Source organism: Rhea americana, unplaced genomic scaffold (assembly GCF_003343005.1).
Source record: "Rhea americana isolate MKP2758 unplaced genomic scaffold, rheAme1 scaffold_28, whole genome shotgun sequence".
In the NCBI taxonomy this organism is placed as follows: Eukaryota; Metazoa; Chordata; class Aves; order Rheiformes; family Rheidae; genus Rhea; species Rhea americana.
In genome coordinates, this window is record NW_028186401.1 from 205,381 (window position 1) to 229,196 (window position 23,816).

Genomic DNA, 23,816 nt, shown 5'->3' on the forward strand with positions numbered 1-23,816 from the left:
CGCGTGTGTGCACATCTGCACGCGTGTGCGCACACCTCCGCGTGTGCGCACGCCTCCGCGTGTGTGCACATCTGCACGCGTGTGCACACCTCTGCGTGCACGCACAGCTCCGTGTGTGTGTGCACATCTGCATGCATGTGTGCACTCTCCGCGTGTGTGCACACCTCTGCGTGTGTGCACACCTGCACGCGTGTGTGCACACCTCCGCGTGTGTGCACATCTGCGCCCGCACCTTTGCGTGTGCCCCGCGGCACAACTCCCGCCGCGGCTTTCGCCCGGCCCCCCGGGCTCCGGCATCCCCGCCGGCGGAGCGAGGCCCCTCCGGGGCCGACGGACGGGCTCTGCCGSCAGCCTGCCGAGGGGCAGGACGGTTTCCCTGGGGTCCCCCAAAGCCACGTTTTAGCTGAGAGAGGCACCGAGGAGGGGGCGGTGGCCCGGACCCGAAGTCGCCGCCGGCGCTGCGAGCGGTGTTTGCCAGCAGCGCCGGTAGCTGCAAGCGAGAAACACTGGTCAGCAAGTCGCAGGGACAACAGTGAGCTACTTCAGACCSCGAAATATTGCGCTTTCATGTAGTACCTGGCCTCGGTTCCCGCGGGCGCAGCCCGTAACACCACCCTCTGGACCAGGGCCGAACTACAAAAACATCAAAGAGGTTTTTCCCCGGACCTACTGTGCGTGCGCCCTGCTGATAAATTGCGATGTTTTCCCTCTGCTGGGGATGCTRCTTAAGCATGGCTGCGATCTGAGGAAGGAAGCGGAGAAGGGATGCTGTTCTGCAGCGAGATACCCCTGTGCCCGCTGCCTCGCGTTAGCTTAGCAGCCGGGGCACGCGGCGGGGCGCTTAGGGTGCTTGGAGAAATACTTCTTTGCAGGGTTGAGGGTGGTGGTGGGGGGGAGGGAATGAAGTTTTGAAAGTGAAACTTTAATCAGTTGCGTTTGTGACTAGTTGATCTACCTTGGCAGGTCTCCGGGCATCGGGGGGCGTTTTGCTGGCCCCACTGCAGCCTGCTTGGCCGCAGTTTAGAAGCTTTTCCGTCCCGCGGTTTTGTTTCCCCCCTCCGCATGCTCCGATGGGTTTGCACGCTCTGGATGCGGCGAGCAGCGAGGTGCCGGGCTTCTGCGCTCCGCCGAATTTAATAAACCCACCCGTGTCGGTCAGAAACCCGCGGGGGCAGGGGCAGGTGCTGGGGCTCGGGCCGGGCTCGTGCGCCGCCGGGGTGCTCGGTGCCGTGCCGTGCCGTGCCGCGCCGCCCGCTCGCCTTCCCGCCTCGCGTTTCCCAGGCTGCCCGACCTGCCTGCATAGCGACTCCTAAACAGAGGGAGCGGGCCGGCAGCTGGTCAGTGCGCTGCAGTGGGCTCAGCAAGCAGAGAGTATTTCCTTTTTCTTTCCTTTTTTTTTTATTTTATTTCCTGGAGCTCTTTGTTCTGGGTGCTGGACGGCTTTTGTCCGTCAGTGCTGMGCCCGGCGTTCAGCGGGAGGCGTGGGATAGCAGCGGCTCCCYGGTTCTGCTCCCTAACAGCCTTGCAGTTAAACATTGTCATTTATATTTAAGTAGGCTTAACTTCTGAATTATTGAAGCTATAAGCTTTCACTAATTCCTATTCCGTGTGGCTTTGTTTTTGTTTTATTTTTTTTTTAAYACAAAAAAGGATTGCTTTCTCCTAAATTGGTGTAATACCCTGTCTTTTCTCTTAAAATACATGCAGGGTATCCAGTATCAGTTCCATAGTAAAACTCAAAGGCGATACGTGAAATTCAAGCCCGCGCTCGGGCTCTGCTTCCCTCGGGGAGTTCGCCAGGAGAGTTTCAGGACGCGGAGCTGGCGGTTTTCCCGCRTGCTGGAAGAAGCGTGCCGGCCACGTCGGGGCCTGGGTGCACGTGCGCGTGCACGGGGCTGCGAGCGTGCAGCCGCCCGTGCCGCTGGGGCACCGCAGCACCGAGGCTAAACTTCGCGCTCAGTGTGTTTGCAGCCGGCCGAGGGAGAGGGATGCATGGCCCGCCGCCCCCTCCTGATGTGCCCCGTCGCCCTGGTGCGGTGATTTAGAAACCCCMAATTAATCTAATCGCTCCTCGTCTTACTGCCCGTCAGGCTTCGGATCTTGCACAGCACGAACTCCTGTGTGCGCTTAGGAGCTGGGAGTTTCAAAGCATCCTGGATCCCAGATTTCCACCCGATTCCTCCGTCCTCTTCCCTGCTCTCCCTCGGTTTTGGCCCACGGGCTCCCGGCGTGACGGGCCAGCTGCAGGCTGCCGTGGAGCGGCTCGGCAGCCGTAGGGGCTGCGAAACCGCTCGTGCGAGTGAGAGCGCCTCTTCCCTTCTTTTCCCTCCTGCCCGAACTTTTATTTTGCTGTTCCCGAATGATCCCTTCTCCTTGCGGAGTGGGAAGCGCGTAGCAGGCGCCCCGGGCACGGCCGCCGCCGTCCCCGGGCTCAGCGGCGTGTCTCGCGCTGCTGCGCTCCTCGCCCCGGATATCGTCCTTCTGTTCGATCTAACAAGACAACGCGGGAACCCCCCTCTGCAGATCGCCAATTCTCATTTAAATTCCCTGAATAACGTTGGGCAGGAACGGGAATAGTCCATGCAAAATTACTTTGAAATCACAAAGTTATTTGAACTTTACTGGAGCTTTTAGTTTTACAGAGTTTAGAAACTAATAAATTATGCAGCAGGGCTCATGAAAATCTACCCAAGTCAGTTTATCCAAAAGAATATGTAACATTTTGGTTTTGCAAGAAAATAAAAATAATTGTTTACACATGTTCAGGAGTCCTTGGCAAGCATATAAAACTGATGGTTAAGGAGGCAAACATGTCAATAATTGCACTTTAAGAGAAGAGAGCGGCAAACAGGCGAGCGCTGAGAAAACCGCGCCGCGTGCTGATCTGGCCTTGCTGTTATATCGAATGTCACTGCTGTATCGTGCCTCGGCTCAAGAGCAGCCCAGTCACTTAACAACCCAGACTCGCTCCTGTGCRGGTAATTTAAAACCAGAATTTCAGAGCAGAGGCAAGGATTTGCTGCTTATTATTATTATTTTTTTTTCGCGTGTCTGACAGTGTTGCTGAAGCTAATCGTAAGTCAGAAGGATGCAGGTGGGGGGGGTTGATTCTGCTCCTTTGCTCGGATGCTTTTGCAAAAGGGTCTTTGCCGCTGGAAGCGGAGCGCGTGCGAGGAGGGTGACGTTTCGCTGAAGCTGGCTGGCTGGCTCTGGCGCAAAGCCAGCAGCTCTCCTGGCCGGCGGCTTGTGACGCCGGAGCGCTCGCGGGTCCCGGTGGCCGGCGGCCTCGTGCCTCTGCATCCGGGCCAGCCCGCCGCGGCTCTGCCGCTCCGCTCCGTTCCCTTCGGGTCTCCCGGCACGCTGCTCCGGGGAAAGCCACCTCCCTGGCGGCGGCGGCCGGACTGGGGAGCGGCGGCTGCTCGCGGCCGCGGGAGCAGCCCGGGGCCGTTGTGGACCTCGCGGGGACGCGGGCTCTGGGCCCGGCGCTTCCCGTCTTGGCCGCTGCGTCTGCAGGCCCCTCGCGGGCGAGGTTGTTCCCAGCTCCGTGCTCGTATCGCTGATGCCTCCCGTGATAAGGCTGCGATCCGGTCGCGGTTTCTAAACACGGGGGACGTGCAAATAGTAACGCAGCAGATAACAGCACATCTGGATTGCTGTTGCTCTTTGGATGCCTCGCTGGGGATGGAGCTGCKGTGCACGGTTCGTGCGGAGAAGGTCTTTGCTCTGCCCAGCTCTGCCGGCAGGTTCCACCCGGGGCTCCGAGGAGACGGGGGAGCCCGCGCGGGCCCGGAGCTCGTCCCGGGGGGGCCTCTGCGCTGCGGCCGTGTTTGACGAGCTGCCTCCTGGGGTTCGCCCGGTCTGCTCTCTGACATCTGGAGCGTGTCTGGGGCCGCGTCGCTGGCTCTTGGGGCTGCGTCTGCCGGCCAAGGCCGGGACCCGCGTGCCCGCGGCGGGCGGCGGTGCCGGGCAGGTCTCGGGGCTGCGCGGAGCTCCGCAGAGGCCTCCTGCGACCGCTAAGCAGGTGGATGTGGTTTCTGATGGAAAAAAACCTGCTTTGTGGAACCCACCATCCGAAAGGGAAGGGAGTGAAGTGTTCTGAGCCGGTAAACGTAGTGCGAGCGAGCTGTTGGGCTGGCTGCAGCCTGTTCGCCTCCTCTTGGCACGTCGGTTTTTCTGGCTGYGCTGGAGACCCGATTTGCACCTTGCTGCCGCGTAGTGCTTTTCTCCTTAGTGCCTCGGTCAGCTTCTAGGAGATTTAAGGGGGCACCAGCTGGATTTTCAGGTTGCCAATCTCATCAGCCTGAAACCTGTTATAATTAGCTGGCAAACGTCTCTCAGGTCCGCAGAGGCTGTTCCTTCCATATCCCAGCACTGCAGGGAAGTTTTTAAAAATGAACCCCCCCCCGCAAACTATTTTCTGTGCACGACCCCTACCAAGTATTTTGTCCTAATACTAAGCTGCAACTCACTGTAAAAAGCCCTGATCCTGGGCTCATGGGAGTGCAGAGATATTTTCTTTTGACTTGATTTTGAAGCAGGGCCGTGGGTCGCGGCTGGTCCGCGCTGCGGGCCGCTGGGAGCGTGCGCAGTAAATCTCGAGGGGGCAAAGCAGGCTGCTGTGCTCACGAGAGGCAGCTTCCCGGTGGCAGCGGCGGTGCAGATGCGCCGTCAGGCTGAGCCTGACCGCTCCTGCCTTGCCACGCGCTTGGACCGGGGCCGCTGGCAGGTCGCTTCGTCTCTCGGTGATTAATGTCCCCTGTCTGGAAGAGGAGCAATAACAGGGGCTTCATCTGTCGGGAGCGTGTGCTGCCGGCACAGGGACGGCCTCGCTGGCTCTCGGTCTGGACCGGGTCCAGGAGGATGAGACCTGATGTGAGCTGCAGCCTCCGCAGTGGACGTTCATGGCACTTAGAGCAGTCAAATTAGCCGTTTTATTTTTCAGAAGCAGAGGAGGAAAAGCCAGAACCATGTTTCCCAAATGGAAAAGGGCAGTGATAGGGTATGAGCAGGATCTTTTGAATGTGAATCACAGTGTCAAGTTAAAAATAATTAAACTTATTTTTTTTTTAAAWGTACTTCAAAGTGTCTTTTAAGCTACCCATTAATTCGAGGTTCTTTCAGTGCTAAATAAATCTCTTGGTTCAAAAGCACTAGTGCTAATTGGTTTCTCTGAGTGTGCCTGTCTCCTTGATCAACTAGGGGAGTAGTTTTTGTTAAATATTTGCACATATAGTCGCATACTGTATTGCTCAGGGAGATGGTAAATGTTTCTCAAAAGGAGACTTGTAGAATGAGGATTCCAATAATTTTCTCTTGGCCTTTATGTCACTGCTAATAATCCTTCCTCCTTCCGATCCTTTTGCGGAAAGTAGAGCAGTTTTCCCTTGTGCCCTGCCCGGCACGGCCTGCTGGAGCTGAGACGAGCGCCTGTTTAGTTGCCTGTGTAACGKCCCTGCCTCCGGCTGAGAAGTCAGGCTGCCGGGAGGGAGGTTTGCGGCGTTTGCATCTAGCAGCGGGCGGCTGTGAGGCCGCTGGCTTGCAGGGCGTTTCTCGAGGCACCTGGGCGCTGCACGGCGTGAGCTGGGTTTAGATACGCAGCCAGGAACTGGGGAGGGATGGGAGGATTTATCTACTATTAGACTTCCCTAATGCATGCGTGCAGCCTCAGCAATTTCCCCTCTCTCTCAATTAATTGCTTTTTTACTGTTTCCGTGTGCCTGCGGAGTGTCATTTGTTTCCAGCTTTGCATCGTCGCTGKGCCTTTCTGCTGAGTACAATCAGCTATTTATGCCCAAAGAGTCGACCTCCCCCTCGCCCCCCAAGTACCTCCCGGCTTTGTACGCTCTCTCGCTCCGGCCCCCCGAGCCGACCCCTGCAGCAAACACTCCCAGCTGTGCCAAGAGCCTTCATCCCACCGAGGGAAATCGTCTGCGAACGTCCCCGGCCCTTCGGCCCTCGCGCCGAGCGTCCCGGGGGCAGCGGGACTCCGCGTTCGTGCCTGCCTTTGGGACCCCACAGCGCAGATCTCGGGGGGCCAGATCTCAACGCCTGTGTTCAAAGTCCTGTCCTACAAGGCTTTTCTTAATGCAAATAATCCCCCTGACTGGGCTTTCTCAGCACGATTGCAGGGCAGCTGGTGCCCATGCGCGCAGGTAAGCTTGCTGGCTTGCTTCTTGCTGGCTGTGCCACCAGCGACTTCCCCGCTCCAACGACTCCAACATTTTTCTCCATTTACCCCCAGAGACACAGGGCCTGTGAATTTTTTACAGAGTGGGATACGAAGGTCCTTGAGGACCAAAGCCCATTTTTTAAAGTGATTCAGCTGCCTAAAGATGCAGGTAGGCAGCTTCAGGATGTCTGTCGTGCCCGTGGTGTCAGGAAAAGGCTTTGGGACTTCTGAAAAGCCACAGGGTCCTCTGTGCACGCCTCAGCACAGAAATGTCTGGGGAAAGGAGTGGCTTTTGGGTGAGTTTSCGTGGAATGTCCACGGACAGAGCTTGACTCTCCCCAAAGCCCTTGTCAGAGCTCTTGGTCGTTAGCTGCCTGCTTTACAGACAGGGTGGTGGGGGGGCTTTGCCCTGTGCTTCAGCTTCGTTGGTCCCCCAGGCCTGAAGCCCCAGGGAGCAGAGATGGGCTGGCGCTGGAAAGCGGCTGCGGGATTTCTSAAAAACTTCCCACGAGGGAGGAGGAATTGGGGGTGCTTCTGCCACCAAGAGGCATCTGTGGGACATGAAGCAGGTGCGTCCTGTCCCCTGGCTCAGTCCCGTTCTCAACTACTGCCCGGAGAGGTGCTGGGACTGGCCAGCATCGGTGGCCACCCTGGCACCAGTCCTAATTACAGGTATCATCACTTCTCCTGCTTGRGCAGCCTCAAGCTAGGTGCAGATCGAGTGTTTACCAAGGTAAACATGATTATCTCCAATCACAGGCCTTAATGATGGTTGTTATGATGACTACGATTGTGGGAAGGGCATGTAATTATGTTGATTCTTCCTTTTATTATACATATAATAATAAGCTATTTTATGTAAGAGTACAGGGGAGCTGAGGGAAGATGGGGCATTTATTTCATTAAGCATGTTTTCTGATTGCCTGTTAGGCTACCAAATCCTGAAATCTTAATTAATCCTTATGCAATTGTAAGTCCTACTTGGTTCAGTGAGGAATCAAGGTATGAGGGTCCTTATCCTATGTGACTCCGGGAAGTGTCCACACAGGGAACAGCCCCAGTGTGGTAGATGCTGTTGAGACTCTGGCCACTTTGCAGAAAAATGCAGAGCATTCACCTAATTCCTTAATTTTCACAAAAAAAGGTAATTGATGGGTTTGTGCTGGCAGTAGTCTAACTTGATGAGAGGACCCCAGGGCTATCTCATAAAAAGAAGTCATAGTGAGCGATAGATCACTGAGCTGGCTGGAGCTAGCCTGACATTTTAAGACTTAATGGGTTAATAAAGTGTGTGTTTTAGGTGTCTGCCGTTAAATAGAGTTGGTCCATTCCCTGCACACACTCATACCTTGACAGCAGTACCTTTGACCTGCCCTGCACTGCTCCTGCCTCCTTTGTCTGCTCCGTCCATCTGCCTCGGCTCAGGTTGCACGCAATGTTTATCCCCCGTAATCCAATTTAAGTTGCTGTAGAAAGCAATGGGGATTTACAGAAAGAAAGGGAAAAAAACCTCACTGGGTTCAAAAAGCAGAAAAGACAGACTTTTTTTATTCCTTTGGATAGCTGTCTCCTCTCATCTGTCTTATTTTTGCCATACGTTAAAGATCTGTGTTAGAGGCAGACATTACAAAGAGCGTGCCGCGGCTGGTATTTGCCAAGAGAAATCTGCCCGTGTGAGTCCCAGTTCTGCAGGCAGCTGTGGAGTGGGTCCCCTTGAACCCCTCAGAGAGGGGACAAGGTGCCAGGAATTTGTAAGCTGAAGTCTTAAATATCCAGTGGTCCGGAGAGCTCTCAAGGTGGCTTGCTGTCCAGATGTGGGCACGCACAGGGAGTCTCTGAACTTCGACGTCCCTGTGCCAGCAATGTGGCAGCCACTGTTGACCAAGTCAGCAATTTTAAAGATGAAACATTTACATTAAGGGGTGCAGCCCAGAATGCTCTCATACTTTACTGCCTTTTGGAGCACCTCCCATTCGGTGCTGCTGGAGATACGGATTATCGGCTGACGGGGCTGGGTATCTTTAAGCAGCTAGACAAGGTGTCTCACTTTTCACTGTCTGATCTGTAGCCTGGAAGAATTTTTTGTAGTTTTTAGGGTGTTGTGGATTGGGAGCAGCCAACCCTTCCCGTTGAACTTCTGCCTGGTGGAGGGCGCATCTCTGCTGCAGCAGGTTCGTGGACCTGGGCTGATGTACGCTTGCACGGTGTTTGGAGCGGGTTTGTCTGATGCCCTGGTCCATTGCTGGTGCTTGGATTTAAGCTGCGCTAGGCACAAGTAGAGCGGCCTAGTAGCACTGTCTGACTTCCCGAGCTGGGGAGCCATCCTCATGCTTGATGGGCATTTGCTACTCCTGATTCTGGTGGGAAAACACTGCTCAGTAACTGGAAAGTCGGGAACGAAATTGTGTTGGTTGTCTTGGCTCTGACGGAGACCATAGGATCTTCTGTACCCTGGGGTACTTCTTCATCCTGCGTGTGGCTCTTGGAGAGAGCCAGGGTCTGTGATGCAATGTCTCATGGCAGGTTTTACCTCTTGTACAGCCTCCTGTCAATACTTCCCTTTGGGTTTGTCTGTTGGATGCTGCTGATTAAATCCTGCCTGTGCTGACTGATCTAACTGGGCATGTGTCGGGAGGTTCTGTGATGTGGAAAAATGGAGAAAAGTAGTAACTCACGGTAACAGCACCCTGAAAGTGGCACAGCTATTGCTGCAGTGCGGGGTTGGACTGGATCTAGTGTGCTTTCTGCTTCCCTTTTGCCAGAGAAATTGCTTTGAGAGATGCTGTAATTTTTCAGTGTATTCAAGGCCTTATTTACAATGTCAGACCACGTGGATGCTCAAACCCTGCACCAGGATCCTACGTTTGCTCTGCTGAAGTCATGCAAACCCCTTGTCCACATGAGAGAGGCTGGAAGAGACTTAGCACGTGTGTAAGGGTAAATTAGCTGTTGTCATTAACCGAGGAGAACCATTTCCAGTAGTTGTAATCAATGGGAAATGCAACCCACACCCAGCTCCTGTTATACATGAAACACAGTAAGGGACTGATGTCCCCATAGCCAGGGAGCCCCGGGCATGCGGAAGCGAGGGGGCATGTTCAGATGGGAACACACCACCAACACGGTGGGTCAGACCCGAGCAGCTGAGCCCTGTAGCCCGGTCGGTGCCGAGAGAGGGGACGGGGCAGTGCGTGAGCGAGGTCTCTCCCCAGCGAGCCTTCCTTGCCTCTGGCCGGCAGCAGTTTAAGGACGTGCAGAGTGGGGGGCTGCTTACGAACCATCACGTTTGAAAGTCCCAGATGGGCCTCCTCTTCCTGCTTTGTCTAATTGCTTTCAGACCCATACCTTTGCTTTTACAGTATCTATAATTATGTGCTAGGTGAAAAACACACTTTTGTGTTTATTTTAAACCTTCTGCCTGATACTCTAATGAGGTGTCCCTTACTTATTTTTTGATTGTGAGGAATAATAAGTAACTGTTCCTCGTTCACCTTCTTCATTCTAGTACCAGTTCTATAGACCCCATCCTACCTCCCGTTTGCTTTCTCTTTTCTGAGCTGAAGAGCCCTGGTCTGTGTAGTCTCCGTGGGACAGATGCTGCTCCATACCCTGATCRTCTTCACTGCCTTTCTTCAGGCCCTTTCCAGGGCCCCGGCACCCAGCTGAGATGGGGCCAGAGCTACGTGGGGTTTCACTGCGGTTCACACACCTTCCTATTTTGTTTTTGTCCCTGGATGCTTTCTGCAGCCTTCCTAGACACAGCGATGCTGCCTGGGGTGTGTGCTGGGTTTGAACAGCAGCAACGTGTCCCAGGGAAGCATCCACCCATCAAAGTGCTTCTGCACAAGACAGCTGTTAGAAAGGCTTTCCTGGTATTCACATGAAATCTTCGTTTTCTGAGTGTTCTAGCATTTCATTTCCATTGCCCTTCTTGATCAATAAATTCACCTCCACCCCTGCCTTTATGCCCTTCAGATATTTATGTGACCTCTGATTCTTGGTCACTTTTTGTCTTCCACATCAGTGAGTGTTTTGGGCTGATCTTTAAGGAATAGGTCAGTTTCTGCCTTCTGCAGTGTCTAATCATGACTGTATGGCAAATTATATCCTAAAAGGTGTGCTGGACCAGCTGAAGCATAACACGCCAAAGACACGGTGTTCAAACATTCTGTTGGCAGAAGAAGTTAATTAGTACGTATCTGTACGRTGGAAAGCATGGGTTTGCCTATTGTTGCTACAAATTCTGCAATAACTTAGCTGCCATGGAYGTCGTTTAGTATAATTGCTTTGAAAGAAACCTTTTGTGTTGCAGAGCCAGAACATTGCGCGTTTGTATTTCTGTGCATAACTTGCTCTTCATTAAGGGCTGAATGGCACCACCCTTCGCCTGAGAGCAAAAGCAGCACAGGGGCATGGGACCAGGCACGAGGGGCAAACAGGCTGCGGCCCTGCTGAGCAAGGGACCCTCTGCAGAAACAACGTGAAGTTGCTGGTAGCAATATGGTCTGAATCGGGAGGAGTGTGTGTGCCAGTCCCCTTGCTGTGGTCTCTGAAGGCAGCCTTGAAGGTCTGTGCCTGTGGTCACTCCTTGGTGTTTCCCCTCCAACAGTGGTGTGTTGAGTCAAACAAAACATGGCTCTGGGTGTTTTCTGTCCTGGGTGCTCTGAAAGGGTGGGCAGAGACCTGGGTGAATTTGAGGGCACTCCCAGGCTGCTGGGCAGAAACTCTATGAAAGTCGCATCCTGAGGTTTTGAGAACGAAGCCTGGGGAGGATGAAGCCAGCCGATGMATGAGCTGCTGCCTGCTGAGGTCCTGTCTTAAACCGCAGGCAAAGCATGCCTGAGGGTTTCTTGCTCGTCCTAGAGGTGCTTGCACCCTCTAGTACGAGCATAGCCCGTTGCATCCGAGGAGTTTCCTGCTCTTCCCACTGGCTGGTTGCAAATGGCTGTTGTTGTTTCTTGCGGGTGTATTGCTGACTGACCTTCTCTCTCCTCCCTGTGTTTCAGATTTCGGTCGTTCCACGGAGCTGGCGTTCGTTGTGGAGCCTAGCGATGACATAGCCGTGCAGGAGCAGCCTTTGATCCTCTACTGCCAGGTCGAGGGCATCCAGCCCATCACCATCACATGGCGAAAGAACGGCGTGATGATCGTGGACAGTGAGAACGCCTTCATGTTAGCCAACGGGTCGCTCTACGTCTCCCGCTTCCAGAGGGTCCGGGGAGACGGGTCTTCGGATGAAGGCGAATATGACTGCATGGCACAAAACCACTATGGGCTGGTGGTCAGCCGAAAGGCAAAGATTCAGGCAGCAAGTAAGTACGGGCCTTGTCCCAACCGCGCCTCGGGGGTGATCTGCAGCGAGCACTGGCATTGCCCAGGGGCGAGAGGGCAGTGCCGTGGGTGCCGTGCCTTCGGCCTTGCCCACAGGAGCAGGGCCGTGAATGCTGAGGACTCCAAAGCCAGCAGGATTTGCTTCTTGATTTCATATCCATTGCGACCTTCCAGCTGGGGGTTTGGCTTGCAACTCGGGCGAAACGTGCAGCCCTATCTCCAGGCCGTGCTTGCAGGGGCGGCCCAGGAGCGTTGCTGGAGGGCTGCAGGAGTGGAGGCCTGTGGTCTCCGTCTGGAAATCTGGATGGTGTTGGGAGGGAGGATTAAAGAGAAAAGAGTGGGGAGCTGATGTAGGGATCTGGCTGGCATCTGATCTGCATAACTGTCCAGGTGAGAAAGGAGATCAGCCTTCTCGGGGGGAGAAAGCTAGAAGCCACCTTGTAGCAGTAAATTCCCTGTCTCTAGGGAGTGAGTTGCATTAAAGTCAGGTGGTGAAATAGCCCACGATTTGTGTGTCTCCTGCTGCGAGTTTGGAAGCCCCTCCACTTTGCAGCAAGGCTGGGCTCTGTTTGGCAGGCAGCATTTCCCCGTCCGGAGGCAAAGACCTTCTGAAGGTCGYGGCTTCTTTCTTTCATTTTGTTATTTAAGGCAGGCAGCGTGGAGGCAGCAAGGTCTTATTTACTACCCGGCGTGGCAGTGCCTTTGGGGGCAAGGCTAACAACACCAGACAGATTGTCTGGTGGGAGAGACTGGAGGAGGAGAAAGATGAAAATGTCAGTGCGAGAATGAAATTTAAAGGTGGGGGAGGAAGAATTACAGGGCGGGCTGCGAGGCCGTGACTCCAGCCCTGCGCAGCGCCTGGCTCAGCCCGTTGTGCGTGGGAACGCCGCCCTGCTTCGCCGCCGCGAACGGAGCGGCTCTTCCATCGGGTCTCGTGCTGAGCCGGCTGCTGAGCTCCGCGGSGCCGGTTTGAGTTTGTCCCGGGAATGGCCCGGAGCTAAGGAGCTGTGTCGTGGTGGTTTCTGTCCTGGTGCTGGTGGCCAGCTTTGCCCAAAGGCTGCAGGYGCCGGAGGTGCAGCTGCAATTCCTTTTGCATTCAACCAGGAGTTGCTGCTGGGTGTAATTTATATACAGCTGCAAGGACGGGACTCTGATGCGGCCCCAAGACCTGGCCAAATGCTGGTTTGTTAAAAAGCAGTTTTACTGACGGGTGCTGCAGCTCCCATGGGAGATGGCCACCTCTGTTCTTTGTGYGGCCACGTAGTGCCGCTGCCATTCGGTTTGCAAACTGTACTGTGATTTCTGGTGCAAGGCAGGAAAAGCCCATGGCAAAGTTTGGGGCTGGGGCCAGGGTTCCCTGGTTGCRCTCCCCAAGCTGGGAGGCTTTTTGGCGCTCTGCCTCCCGTTCCCCGCAGCGCTGGGCCTTGCTGGCAGCCCACCAAGGGACCGCTCCAGCTCTTGTGCGCAACAATTCCCAAGTGCATGAAGTGGCCATCTGCAAACCTAGCTTTTCAGTAGGGTAAGAAATGACATTGTCCGGCAGCCAAAAGCTTTGGGTCCTTGCCAGATTAGCAGCTGGATCTCAAACTTGTCAGTCTGGTGGTGCTAAACCTTGGAGCACTTGGTGAACAGCTCTGTCATTTATGAGCTGGGAGCCGGCTGACGCGCAAGCACAATGTCAAACTTCTCGAGCCTGTAAACAGGAGACTTAAGAGCCGGAGGAATTACCTTTGGGACAACGGACTGTCAGGAACACTGCTATCTCAGCCCCTGCATCAGTACGGACGTGGTGGGCTGCGTGTCCCTGAACAGCATTTTCTTTTGTAGCTGTAGTTTGGTGTGAAACAGAATGAAAAAGGGACCGGGTTGAAAATGCCCAAACCCTGGGCGCGCGCTCGCTGCGCGCAGGACTCCGTCCAAATGTGGAACGAATCGCGGCTGCGCCCCCGAGCCCCCAGGTCCTGGGGTGGTTACGTACAAGTAGGAGCAATGAGGAGGGTCRCTAACCCCGTTTTAGAGATGACGGGACCATTGCGCCGATGAAGTAGGTGCTGGCTGTCTCGAAGGAAGAAACCAGGCGCTGAGCAGAGCTTTGCCGAGCAGAGTAAACACTGCCGGTGGGGTAAAACCTCATCCCGATGCTGATCTGTTCTTTCCTCTGAGCCTGACATCTGAACACAAAAGCCCAGGCGAAATGAAAACCTTCCACAAACAAAAATCGTGAAAGTTGATCAAGGCCATGCTACTGAGGAATAAAAAGGATCTGACGGAGCGGAGCCCCTTGAGAGCTCTGCTGCACTTTGCGCTGCCTTCAAAGGCATGCTCTTAGTCTCATATCACGGTTACAGACCCTGGCTTTGTACTATTGCTTGGAATATAATCTTCTTGGCTCGGAGGAATGTACATATTTGCATTCAGGAAATGTGGGCTGGATATCATATTTTTATGTTTCAAATTTACTTCAACATTTGGCACTGAGTGAAATTTAACTGGAAGAAGATGCTGCTGGCAGCCGCTGTGCGAAGGGCCCCCGGGGGCTTGCCGGGCAGGCGCCCTCCCGGGCCGGGGCCATTGCCGTGGGAGGTTGCCCTTTGTGCTGCTGCAAAGGTAAATCACCCCAGATTTGCAAGAAAGCCACAGGTTTGGCAAAACCTGGAAACTGCAGAGGTGCAGTTTAAGCATTGGTATATAAATTTCCTGTAATTGARATTTGTGGGAGTGTCTATATATCATTATTAACACCAAAGACCCTCGCTGGAGGGAAGCGGATCGTGGCTGCTGTGTGGGTCGGCAGGTTGTGTGCTGGACGCACTGATGGTGCTTTTGTACTGTAACCTTCTCTTGAACAAGTGCAAGTGTAGAGGAAGYGTAGGCATGATTGACTCAAGCAGGGGCCTTCGACATCTCTGCCCTGTGCCTGACACACTGGCTGGAATTTTTTCGGTTGCTGTTTCTGCACCTATTCAAACTCTGGTGTGTTAGTTTAAAAGCTTGTGGAATGCAACATGTTTTTATAATCTGATCAGGTTATTGAATACAGATTTTCCTCCCCCTTCCCCCCAACGACAGTTTCATAATTTCTCATGACTCCAAGCTGTCTTAATTAAAATCAGTTTCATGGATACAGTGTTCCCCGGAGGTAATGACAGCAGGGAAAGCTTGGCTTGAGAACTTCCCCTGAGCACTACTTAATGGCAAGGACTGTAGGCGACTGCTTCGGAAGACGAGCTCCCCGAAACGTAGCCCCCTTTCTTCTCACCCTTTGCTCAGCCTGACCTTAGCTGACTTATACTTATCGCGTTGTCTCATGGCGCTTCMAGCCTTTTTGCCAGTGCCGTAATTTGATGGAGCTGGCCCTACATCATCATAAATCACCGCCCTGCCGGCGGAGTAAGACCCATTGATTATACCACTCAATAACAAGCAGTTACCGCTAATTGGAAATCACCATCAAACCAGGTATCGGAGCAGGCTCTGCACGCATCCGGCCGGAGAGCGGCAATTTTCACTGTTTGATCTGGTGCTATAAAAAAAACACAGAGAGAGAAGGAGGGAAAGTGAGTCAGTCATGCTGCTTAGGGTGTGAGAGGTTTCCTGAAGCTCGGCAAGGTGGGCCTGCCCGGCGCCTGAAGTGTTGTGGGTCCTCAGAATAGCTCTGGGCAGAGCTGGGCTCCTAGAGYCGCTGCGGGGCTCGTTTCCTAGCGGAGCTTAGTGCCCCGCGTGTCCCCTGCACCCTTCTCCACCCCCTTCCCTTCTGCGTCCTGCTCCCAACACCACTRCTGCGGTCCCTGTGCCTGGCCATCCTCAGCACCATCCTGCTCRCCCGGGGCGAGGATTTACCTCCCGGGCAAGGCGCTTCTCTGCACTGAGCCTTGCAGCAGCAGCTCCTCGGGGCCAGCGCTCCCTCCCGCGAACGCACTGCCCGCCGGGGCCTCGGGTCTCCAGGTCATTGCAAAAACTAAAAAAAAAAAGGGGGGGGGGAGGCTTGGAGAAGATGCACACTTGCTAGGTGTTTTCCCTTGCGAGGCTGCGGGAGGAGGACGGGAATTGCAGGATTTGTAAAGCAGCAAAGATCTTCCCGTCGTTTCGGCTCCTCTGTGCAGAATACGTTCAGGGTTTAACCTGCAGCCCCCTTTCCAGGCTCGGGGGTGGTGGGAAGAGCTGCTGAGCCCAAATAATGGCAGCATTTATAAGAGCGCAGAGACAAGAAGGAAGTCTAAAAGGATTAGGGAGAGACAAAGGGGGCTGATTATTTTATGGGTCACAATACAAGGCATTAGAGGGAGATCACAAAGGGATGTAATTACAAAAGAAGGCCATACTGGGGGGATCAACCYGGGATTAGAGTGGGAAATGTTTTTACACAGTTTTGTTCCACTCATTACGAAGTTAGCATTTTAAATTAAGGTTTAAGAAAGGTGGCACCAAAGTTGTCACCAAGGTATTTCCTGGGCAATGCCACTGTTTGGATGCAGCTTGCAAGTCCCAGCTCAAAACATCATGTCAGACCTCAACCACGTGGCTTTGCTTCTGGTTTTTCTTGGGCACGTGCAATATCTGCCTTGCTGGCAGAGCCCTACCTAGAGCTTGTGCTGAGATCAAGCGAACCTGTTTCTGAATTTGAAAGCCGGGGTACTCTTGTGATGATAGATTTTAGCAGTGTGAAACATGTGCTTGAGACAAAAATGAGCTTTTAAAGAAAGTGCCCTGGTGTCGGTTTCCGGCTCTCTGGAGACATGGTYGGGTTGCTCCCAGGAATTTTTGGCTAATTCTCCCTTGGGTTTCATTGCACTTTTACTGCTYGTGTTGCTTACCAAGTTGCTTGCACCCAGAAGCTGTTATTTTCAGTTGTGAATTTGCTCGCGTTTAATGCGCTTCCTTCTGAAATGCTGAGTCTGAGCGTAAGGGCTCGGTTTTGATACCGGTGAAGTTTGTCTGACTGTTCGCTTTGCTTCAGATGCTCACAGTGCTTGGTAAGCCCAGAGCAAATTCTGCACTTCTAACAGTGGGTCAGGGAAAAGGAACGGAACCAAACCAAACAACAACCGCGAGGAATTACTGGAAAGAAAAAAGGGAGACGATGACGTGAAGTGAAAGGCCTACGAGAGGTTTCAGGGGCGGGAAGTGATGGCTGGGAGACCGCTTCCCTCCGTCGGCTCTTGGGGCTGCCTCCCGGACACGCTGGCTCATTTGCGGTTGCCTCTCACATCTGCACGGTTGCAGCGTTTGGCTCTGCGTGTGCAGCGTGTGCTGCAAGACAAATGTACAAATATAAGGAGTCAGCCAGGGGAACGGAGAGATTTGGCTGGAAGTTTTAGTAGATTTGCGGATTAAAAGAGTTTATCACTTGCCACCCACTGCATTTCAGCGTCTGCGTGCAGCAGCCAGAAGTCATCTGGAGACTCGAGCACATTATAAGACCATATTTCTTTTGGCTGCTCGTTTCTTAGCAGTGTGATGGTTATTTAAATATCATCTTGCACTTCTCCGCGAGGCTTCTAGCGCGGACGCGCCACCCTTAGCTGCGGCAATGTTATCTCTCGTATAGGGGTTTGCACTGCAGGCAGTAATGTCACTTAGTCATTTACAGAAGGCTCAAGGGAAATATATCAGAAGAATTTCATTAATGGTAGYGCTGCGGAGTTATTTGTCTCAATTAACTCTTGGCGCACGGCGGAGGAAGTCCGGCACGGCCGCGGCGGCCGCCCGCTACGCGCCCGGGCAGCTCTCCGGCGAGCGCGCGGCGCGTGGCCTCGCGCGGTGTTGGTGCCTTCAGCCGAAGGATCTGTAACATCGCTGGTCGTGTGATTTTATTTTTATTTATTTCTTTTTTTTTCCCCCAGCAGGCTGGGGATGCTGTGGTGGCCGGAGGTGGCCCTGCGCTCTCGCGTTGCCCTCCGGCCCCGGCAGTGCCTCCAGCCCAGCCGTGCCTCGGTTTCCCCCCGTCTGAGCTCGGGGCGGGCTTGCCGATCCTTCGGCCGGCCGACGCCTCGCCCGGTGCCTGTGCTGGCGGGCCGCTCCGGTTGAGAGGAGCGGCCACCGCTCGTCGCAGGGCCGTCAGCAGGGATCGACTTTCCGGGGCGCTCGGCCGCGGCCGTCGGTGCTGTCGATCCGGCCGGGGAAGGGAGAGCGCGGCTGCGTTCGCCTCGGAGAGGGCTCTGCCGCGCGGGGCGAGGCGGCTTCCCCCGGGCCAGCGGGACGCCGCGGCGCCCGCTCCGAGAGCGGGAGTCTGCTCCYGCCCCGCCTGCGCGCGGCATATGGTTTTCAGCGAGGTTCTTGCTTTAAACCCGATTTTACAGTTGGGTTGACTGAGGCAAAAGGAGGTCAAACGAGTCGCCTGAGGTCACTCAGTAAGTGGCTCGGATTAAATCTCGACCCGCGACGCGGCCCGTTCCCAGCGCCGGCCGCGCCAGATGGCCTGCCGAGCGCGGCGCCGAGCTGCTCGCCTCGTCCCGGGCCTCGGCGCTCCCCTCCGCGGGCCGCTGCGCGCGGCTCCCTGGAGGCGAGAGCCCTTCGGGCGCGCGGAGCCCGGCTCGCTCCGCTTCACGACTCGCGTCTGCAGGAGGGGGCTTAAACGCGCTGCATTGCTACGGGGGTTTGAATTTTTTACAGAGATTTACCTCTTCGCTTTGCCTGGTTTTCCGAGGTGAGAATGCCCAACCAGGTAAAACCGGGCCGGTAGCCTCTCGGCTGCCGCCGCCGCCTCCCCGGCCGCGCGGGGCGGAGCGGGCTCCGTGCCTCGCCGACGTGTCCGCAGGGCCCTCCGGCCCCGATCTGCCGGCGATTTTTGTCGCGGTGCTCCGGCTCTTTGTGTCTTCCCCGTCAGCTTGGCGCCGGCATCCCACGAGGGCTGCTAGGCCGAGATGCCCCGCGGCGCTGCCACCGCTGCGGGCCCCGTCCCGCGCCGCCGAAGCCGCCGACGCGTCGGCCCCGTGGCCGAGCCCCCGTGCCGGCGGCTTGGGCGCCGCAAGACGAGGTCCTGGCGGTCCGGGGGGCGGTGGGAAGCCCCCAGGGTCCACGCGTCTCCTCCCCGCATCCAGCCTCCCGCGAGAAGGCCTGCTCTCGGCGCTGGCGCCACTCGCATGCCTCGGTAAGTTGGCACCTCTCGAGCATGCCTTGATTAATAGTGTTTTTTGTCAGTCCTAAGAGGCCCCCATTATGTCCTTTTGATGCTGCATTTTGCACTTACCACTGTCACTGAGCTCAATGACTGATTTTCACAGGTCACAGGAGAGGGACAATGGATCAGGCCACATTTTGCAGAAACAAATGAAATTTTGCTGCAACCGAGAGCACTAATTAAGAGCGAGGATCAATTTGGGTGTACAAAAGAGAGAGTTTTAGGCTGCTGGTGTGGAAATGAGTGGTGGTGCTTGCAGCAGCAGAAAAGGCTCCGTGTGTGTGCATACTTCAGCTGCAGTGTTGTACTCCACTGCATTTGATCGATACTTCTGCGCTCATTCAGCAAGGAAAAACCAAGCATTTTCCTGTCTGCTGTTCTCAGTAAGGGCAGGGACCGAAAACCTGCTGGATCAAGTTGCCGTTGATCCCTGTGAGGTGTTTTTAGCCAGTGGTAGGAGTAATAGCTCGTGCTGCTTGGGTCGTGTTGCTCRCCTCCAAGCACGGCAGTGCAATTTGCCTGGTGGCTGGCGAGCACAGCTGATGTGTTCCCTGGGCATCCTCAGCCCTGKCAGTACTTCACCGCACCAGGAACTGTGCTGCTTTCCTGAGACTTCTTGCAGAGAGACTTGCAGAGTGGAGGAGGAGGCAAGAGCAATTAGTTCTGGGTGATGAGAGAGACCAGAGYGGGGAGAAGGAAGAGGAGAAAAGTAGATGTCAACGGGAGTGGAGGGAGAGCAAACTCTCATTGCGGAGGATGCTGTGAATGCAGCAGGAGGGATAGGGAAAGGCTGAGGATGCACAAGTTTGGGTTCATTGCTTTGTTGAGCAACGAAGAGACGTACTTCAAGTTTACATGAGGCTTCAGATACAAGGAAAAGACAGAGCTAAYGTGCATTCAGGGTGAGATGGTTGTCCGTGCTTAGGTCCACAAGTGGAAGGAGTTAAAACCAGCTTGCAAACTGTTTTGGTAATGGAAATGAGTGAGTGGGCAGCATGCAGTGTTTTTGGAATCTCTGTTTTGGGTTGGATTTGTCTGGGACRTGAAGGTAGGCGCATTCGCTGGAGTGCCCTTTCGCTGAGAGGGTTCCCSATGGCCCTCTGGGTTCCCCTGGAGAAAAGCCTAACAGTGTCTGAACCCAAAACAGATTTACGGTGTTGAACAAGCCTCCAAAACGAGGAGGCTCCGGCGGGGGGGTCTGCAGGAGAGCCGTGGCCCCGGGGCGGTGGAGCGCCGCGTTGGTGCCCGGCGCGGCGGCTCCTCCGGCGGCGAGGGTGCTTGCTGCGCCACTTTGTTTTGTCGGAGCAGTGTCCGCATGCCGCTCGCCATGCTTTCCCACGGAAATGTGTAAAGGGGTGGGAGGGAGAATCCTGCCTGTGGCTTTCATTTGTGATCCTAATGCTTGGAGAGAGGAGAGGCAGGGCCCCAAGGGGGTCAAATCTCTCTCTTTCACTCAAAAAGAAAAAAAAAGAAAAAAAAGAAAGAAAGAAAGAAAGAAAAAATCTTTATAAAAAGAATTTCTTTTAAGCAACCCTGAGGTGAAGCTAACGAATCTTGGAGATGTTTAATGAGCTTTGGGAAGACACTCTAACTTCTTCCGCAGCTTTGGAAGGACCTTTGCAGAAGGAGGATGCAGAGGTGCTGCCTGGGGGGTGCACGGCCGTGGTGGCCGCGCTCCCGCTGCCCCGAGGAGCCCGGTGCCTGCTGCACCCAGCCCTGGGCATTGCCCAGAGCTGCCAGGAGGCTCCCTGTGTGTCACAGCATGTGTTTAACCAGCCCYGAGGATAACATCAGGCCCTTTTCCCTCCCCAGCGGTGGTCCCTGCCCCATCTGTCCTGTCTGGGCTGGTGCTCTGCGGCTCAGCGAGGTCCGGGAGTTGGGTGCTGCTTGGACCGCTCGGCACTGCTGGCTGTCGCATTGCATGAGGCTCGTGGGCCTGGCGTTGCTGAGCCCTCCACGCGTGCACCGAACCGTAAGGAGGTGAGGCAGCGGGTTCAGAAGGTCTTCTGGGGGAGACAGGCATGCCCGCGCCACGTGCTCGTGTGCAGCAGCCTCCTAGAGAGCTTGTTTTAAAAGCTGGTGCGAGTGTACGTCCGTAAACGCGCTGGTGCCTGTGCTCGTGCCAGGGCAGTGTTTCTGGGGAGCGTGGGCAAGCCCCTCGGTTTCAAAGCGCAGTTTGCAGACGTTTGAAGCACCTCTGCGGTTCCCGCTGCCGCGTCCTGCAGGGGGAAATAGGATTTGCTCTTGCCCGGCTCGCTGCCCAAGGGAAGCCTGCTTCATTTTCCTGTCGCTAACTAGGTTCCCCCAAGAATGAGAGATTACCTGGTCTTCCAAAAAGCGTTTCCAATGTGTGAAGAAGTCTGGATGACTCACAATTTTTAATTAGCTCTCCTGATCAAGGCGGGATCCCTTCCTCCCTCGCAGAGAGCTGGTGATTAGAATTACAATGAAGATAATCCAAACTGTATGTGCAGGGTTTTCTGTAAGCGGAGAACAAAGCAGGACATCCATCTGGTGAGTGCGAGCCCATAATACCTTTCTGCTCATTTCTGCRGTGCAACAGGAGCTGTTTGGGACGGAAGTGGGCTCATTATTTCGGACAGGCTTGCTGACACACACAGCAGCGCTGCCGTGTAATCTCAGAGGCGCTGGAGCTCTGCCGCGCGGAAGGGCGAGCAATGCTTTTCTRAGCCCACGTTTGCCGTTCCTCCGTGTCAAAATCAGGGATACAGCCCTCTTCTAAACCTGTGATTAATCAGTGTATGAGCGAGAGGTGCCCTTTATTTTTTTAGCAAGGCTAATGAAAGCTTAAGGGAGTTTTAAAAGATGCTACCCTGCAGCCGAGGGAAGCCCGTCCTGTGGCAAACGTCGCAGYGGTAGTGAGTAAATGCATTTTAGCTGCACCCCAGGTAATCTCACGGGAGGCAACCTCTTGAGCGATGCTGTTTGAGGCCTTGCTTAAAGCCCGCTTGGTGCAGAACGGAGCTCCTGCCTCCAGGCTTTGGCATCCGTGCGTGCCGGGTTTGCAACGGGAGAGTCGCCTCTTGTCGCGGGGCTGCCGTTCCCGCGCCGTGCCCCGGCCCCGGCGGCGACGCGCTGGTCGGGGTCGCGGGCAGCGGTTTGCAGCGGGCAGCCGCAGCGCTGGGCGCTCGGCCCCGGTGCTGCTGCGCTTTACGGTCAGCTGGATTTTGCCAGGCTGCTGCAGCGTGGCGGGACGACGGGCGCCTCGGTGGGAAAGAAATAACAAAAAGGCCGTTGTGGAGGAGCAGCCGGCGCTCCGTGCTGCCGCTCGCCGCCGTGCCGGCAGCGCCACGCATGCCTCCGCGCCTGCCATGGCAACAAGTTCATCCYTCGGCCAGCGCGACGGTCGGCGGCGACGCGGCCGGGAGCCGGTCCCGGCTGCAGCGTCCCGGCAGGGCAGGAGGGACGGGGCYGGGTTTCGTGCCCGCAGGATGCTCTGCCGGCCGCGAAGTTCAGGGCGCTGGTTTACAGCCGCCGCAGACCGGGCAGTCGCCGGCCAGCCGCGCTCAAAGGGACAACGCGATCGGCTGTTGAGCCGCGGAGATGTGAGGCCTCTCGCCAAGGCTGCGCGATTTGATTTTTGGATGCATGCTGTGAAATTCRTAGGTGGGATATTTCTAGAGAGCTGCTTTGCTTCCTGTAGGAAAAGAGGAGGAAAAACGTGGAAATAAATAACGTGCTGTATTGACAGCTACCAGCAGACAAAACCTGCGAGTCAAGCTATCCTTCCGCTCCCAAAATCGTAACACTGGTTCTGAAATCCGGATATTAAAAAATAACAAATTACCAGCTCCCTTAGCTCGTCTATTGACTTTTAGCTATTATGTTACGCTTAGATCATGTTGCCAAGCTTTTTCTCCAGGAGCCCCAAACGCTAGAAACGTCTCACGTGTAACATAAGGAGAGCTAAGGCTCGCAGGGCTGCGAGATGCTGCAAGTTGGGGCGTTGCAGCATCACCGGTAGCGCAAGCTTCTGGGTGAAACGATGAGAGCTGGGAGAGCTGAATAAACTGATGAGCTTCTTCCATTTGCTCCCTTGTCATGTAAATAGGCACCAATCTGCGCGTCAGATCCCTTGGGTGAGTGAGTGTAATAACATCAAGAACGAAACGGCAAAACCCCCAGCACGTGTGTTTTAGCAATCTTTAAACAGGCAAAAATTTGCTTGGAGGAGCCGTGACGGGCGCAGAGGCTCCTCGTTGCTAATTCTCCTGCAAGAAGGTAACTGCCCTGGCTTTGAAGAAAGTGCTTTAATGCTACATAAATACCATTGCTTCAGTGAAAYGTCTCGGGCCTCCWGAGGGAAGCTCTGGCCTGGGCAGCSTTTAGACAGGAGTGGTCGGCGCTGCGGGCGCCGTTGTTTCGAGGCGCGTTGGGACGGCCTGGTGCCGATCGCTGCCGGCGTGCTGCGGCCGCGCCGCACCGCGCCGCGGAGGGGTTAGCGTGCCCCTCGCAGCACGAGACGCCAACAGACGCTTCGGGCCCGGAAGTTTCTTTCCTAATTAGATCGTGAGCTTGTGTTTTTTAATTTAATTTWATTTTATTTTCCTGCTGACATGCAGAGTGAAGGTATCTGATTCTTTGCAACTTACGCTTTGGATAATGAGCTTAAGAGGAACATCTCGCAGGAGCGCGGAAGCGATGGGTTAGTACGTCAGCTCTCGCTGATCCAGTCTCCTGGCCCTGACGGGGCCCAGAGCAGCCGATCCAAAGAGCCCGCGGGGCAAGACGTGGGCGTTCAGGATGCTGCTTTGTTTTTGAGTCCGTATTAGTAAAGCACGGGATGCTCTTGGTCATGGGCTGTGCTCCCGTCTCCCATTTGCGCTGGCGTTGTGCGGCGTTTCGCAGAGCTGTTTGGCCGCGGTCACGTTCCACGCCGGAGCTGGTGGCACCTCGGGAAAACTGGGACCGTTTCCAGRCTAGGCTGGCAGAATTGAGGCTGGAGCCGTATATCGCAGGTAGGCGCCAGCTGCCCTTGCCCCAGCAGTCGCTCGTTATGGATTAATCTCCACAGTCTTCTGCTGCCACGTGCCTGGMTGGTCCGTAGGGGTTCGTCCATCTCCTGCGTCTCACCGAGTGCAGCAGTACTCGCTCGGTTTACCATCGTTTGCTTTGCTTTTCTGTTAACGTGCCTCATTTCCGCGGCCGTTCTCCCAGAGGTAACATTACTTGGAC

General features: G+C 55.1%; 1 protein-coding gene across 1 annotated transcript in view; it reads left to right on the top strand.

The window, feature by feature from the left end:
* Positions 1-6,142: 6,142 nt before the first annotated feature.
* IGDCC3 (immunoglobulin superfamily DCC subclass member 3) overlaps positions 6,143-23,816 on the top strand; it is an 80,824-nt gene continuing 63,150 nt past the window's right edge. Inside the window, exons 1-3 of the mRNA XM_085308746.1 lie at positions 6,143-6,152; positions 6,270-6,338; positions 11,176-11,481. Coding sequence (XP_085164872.1) covers positions 6,143-6,152; positions 6,270-6,338; positions 11,176-11,481 — 385 coding nt within the window. The remainder of the gene's footprint in view (positions 6,153-6,269; positions 6,339-11,175; positions 11,482-23,816) is intronic.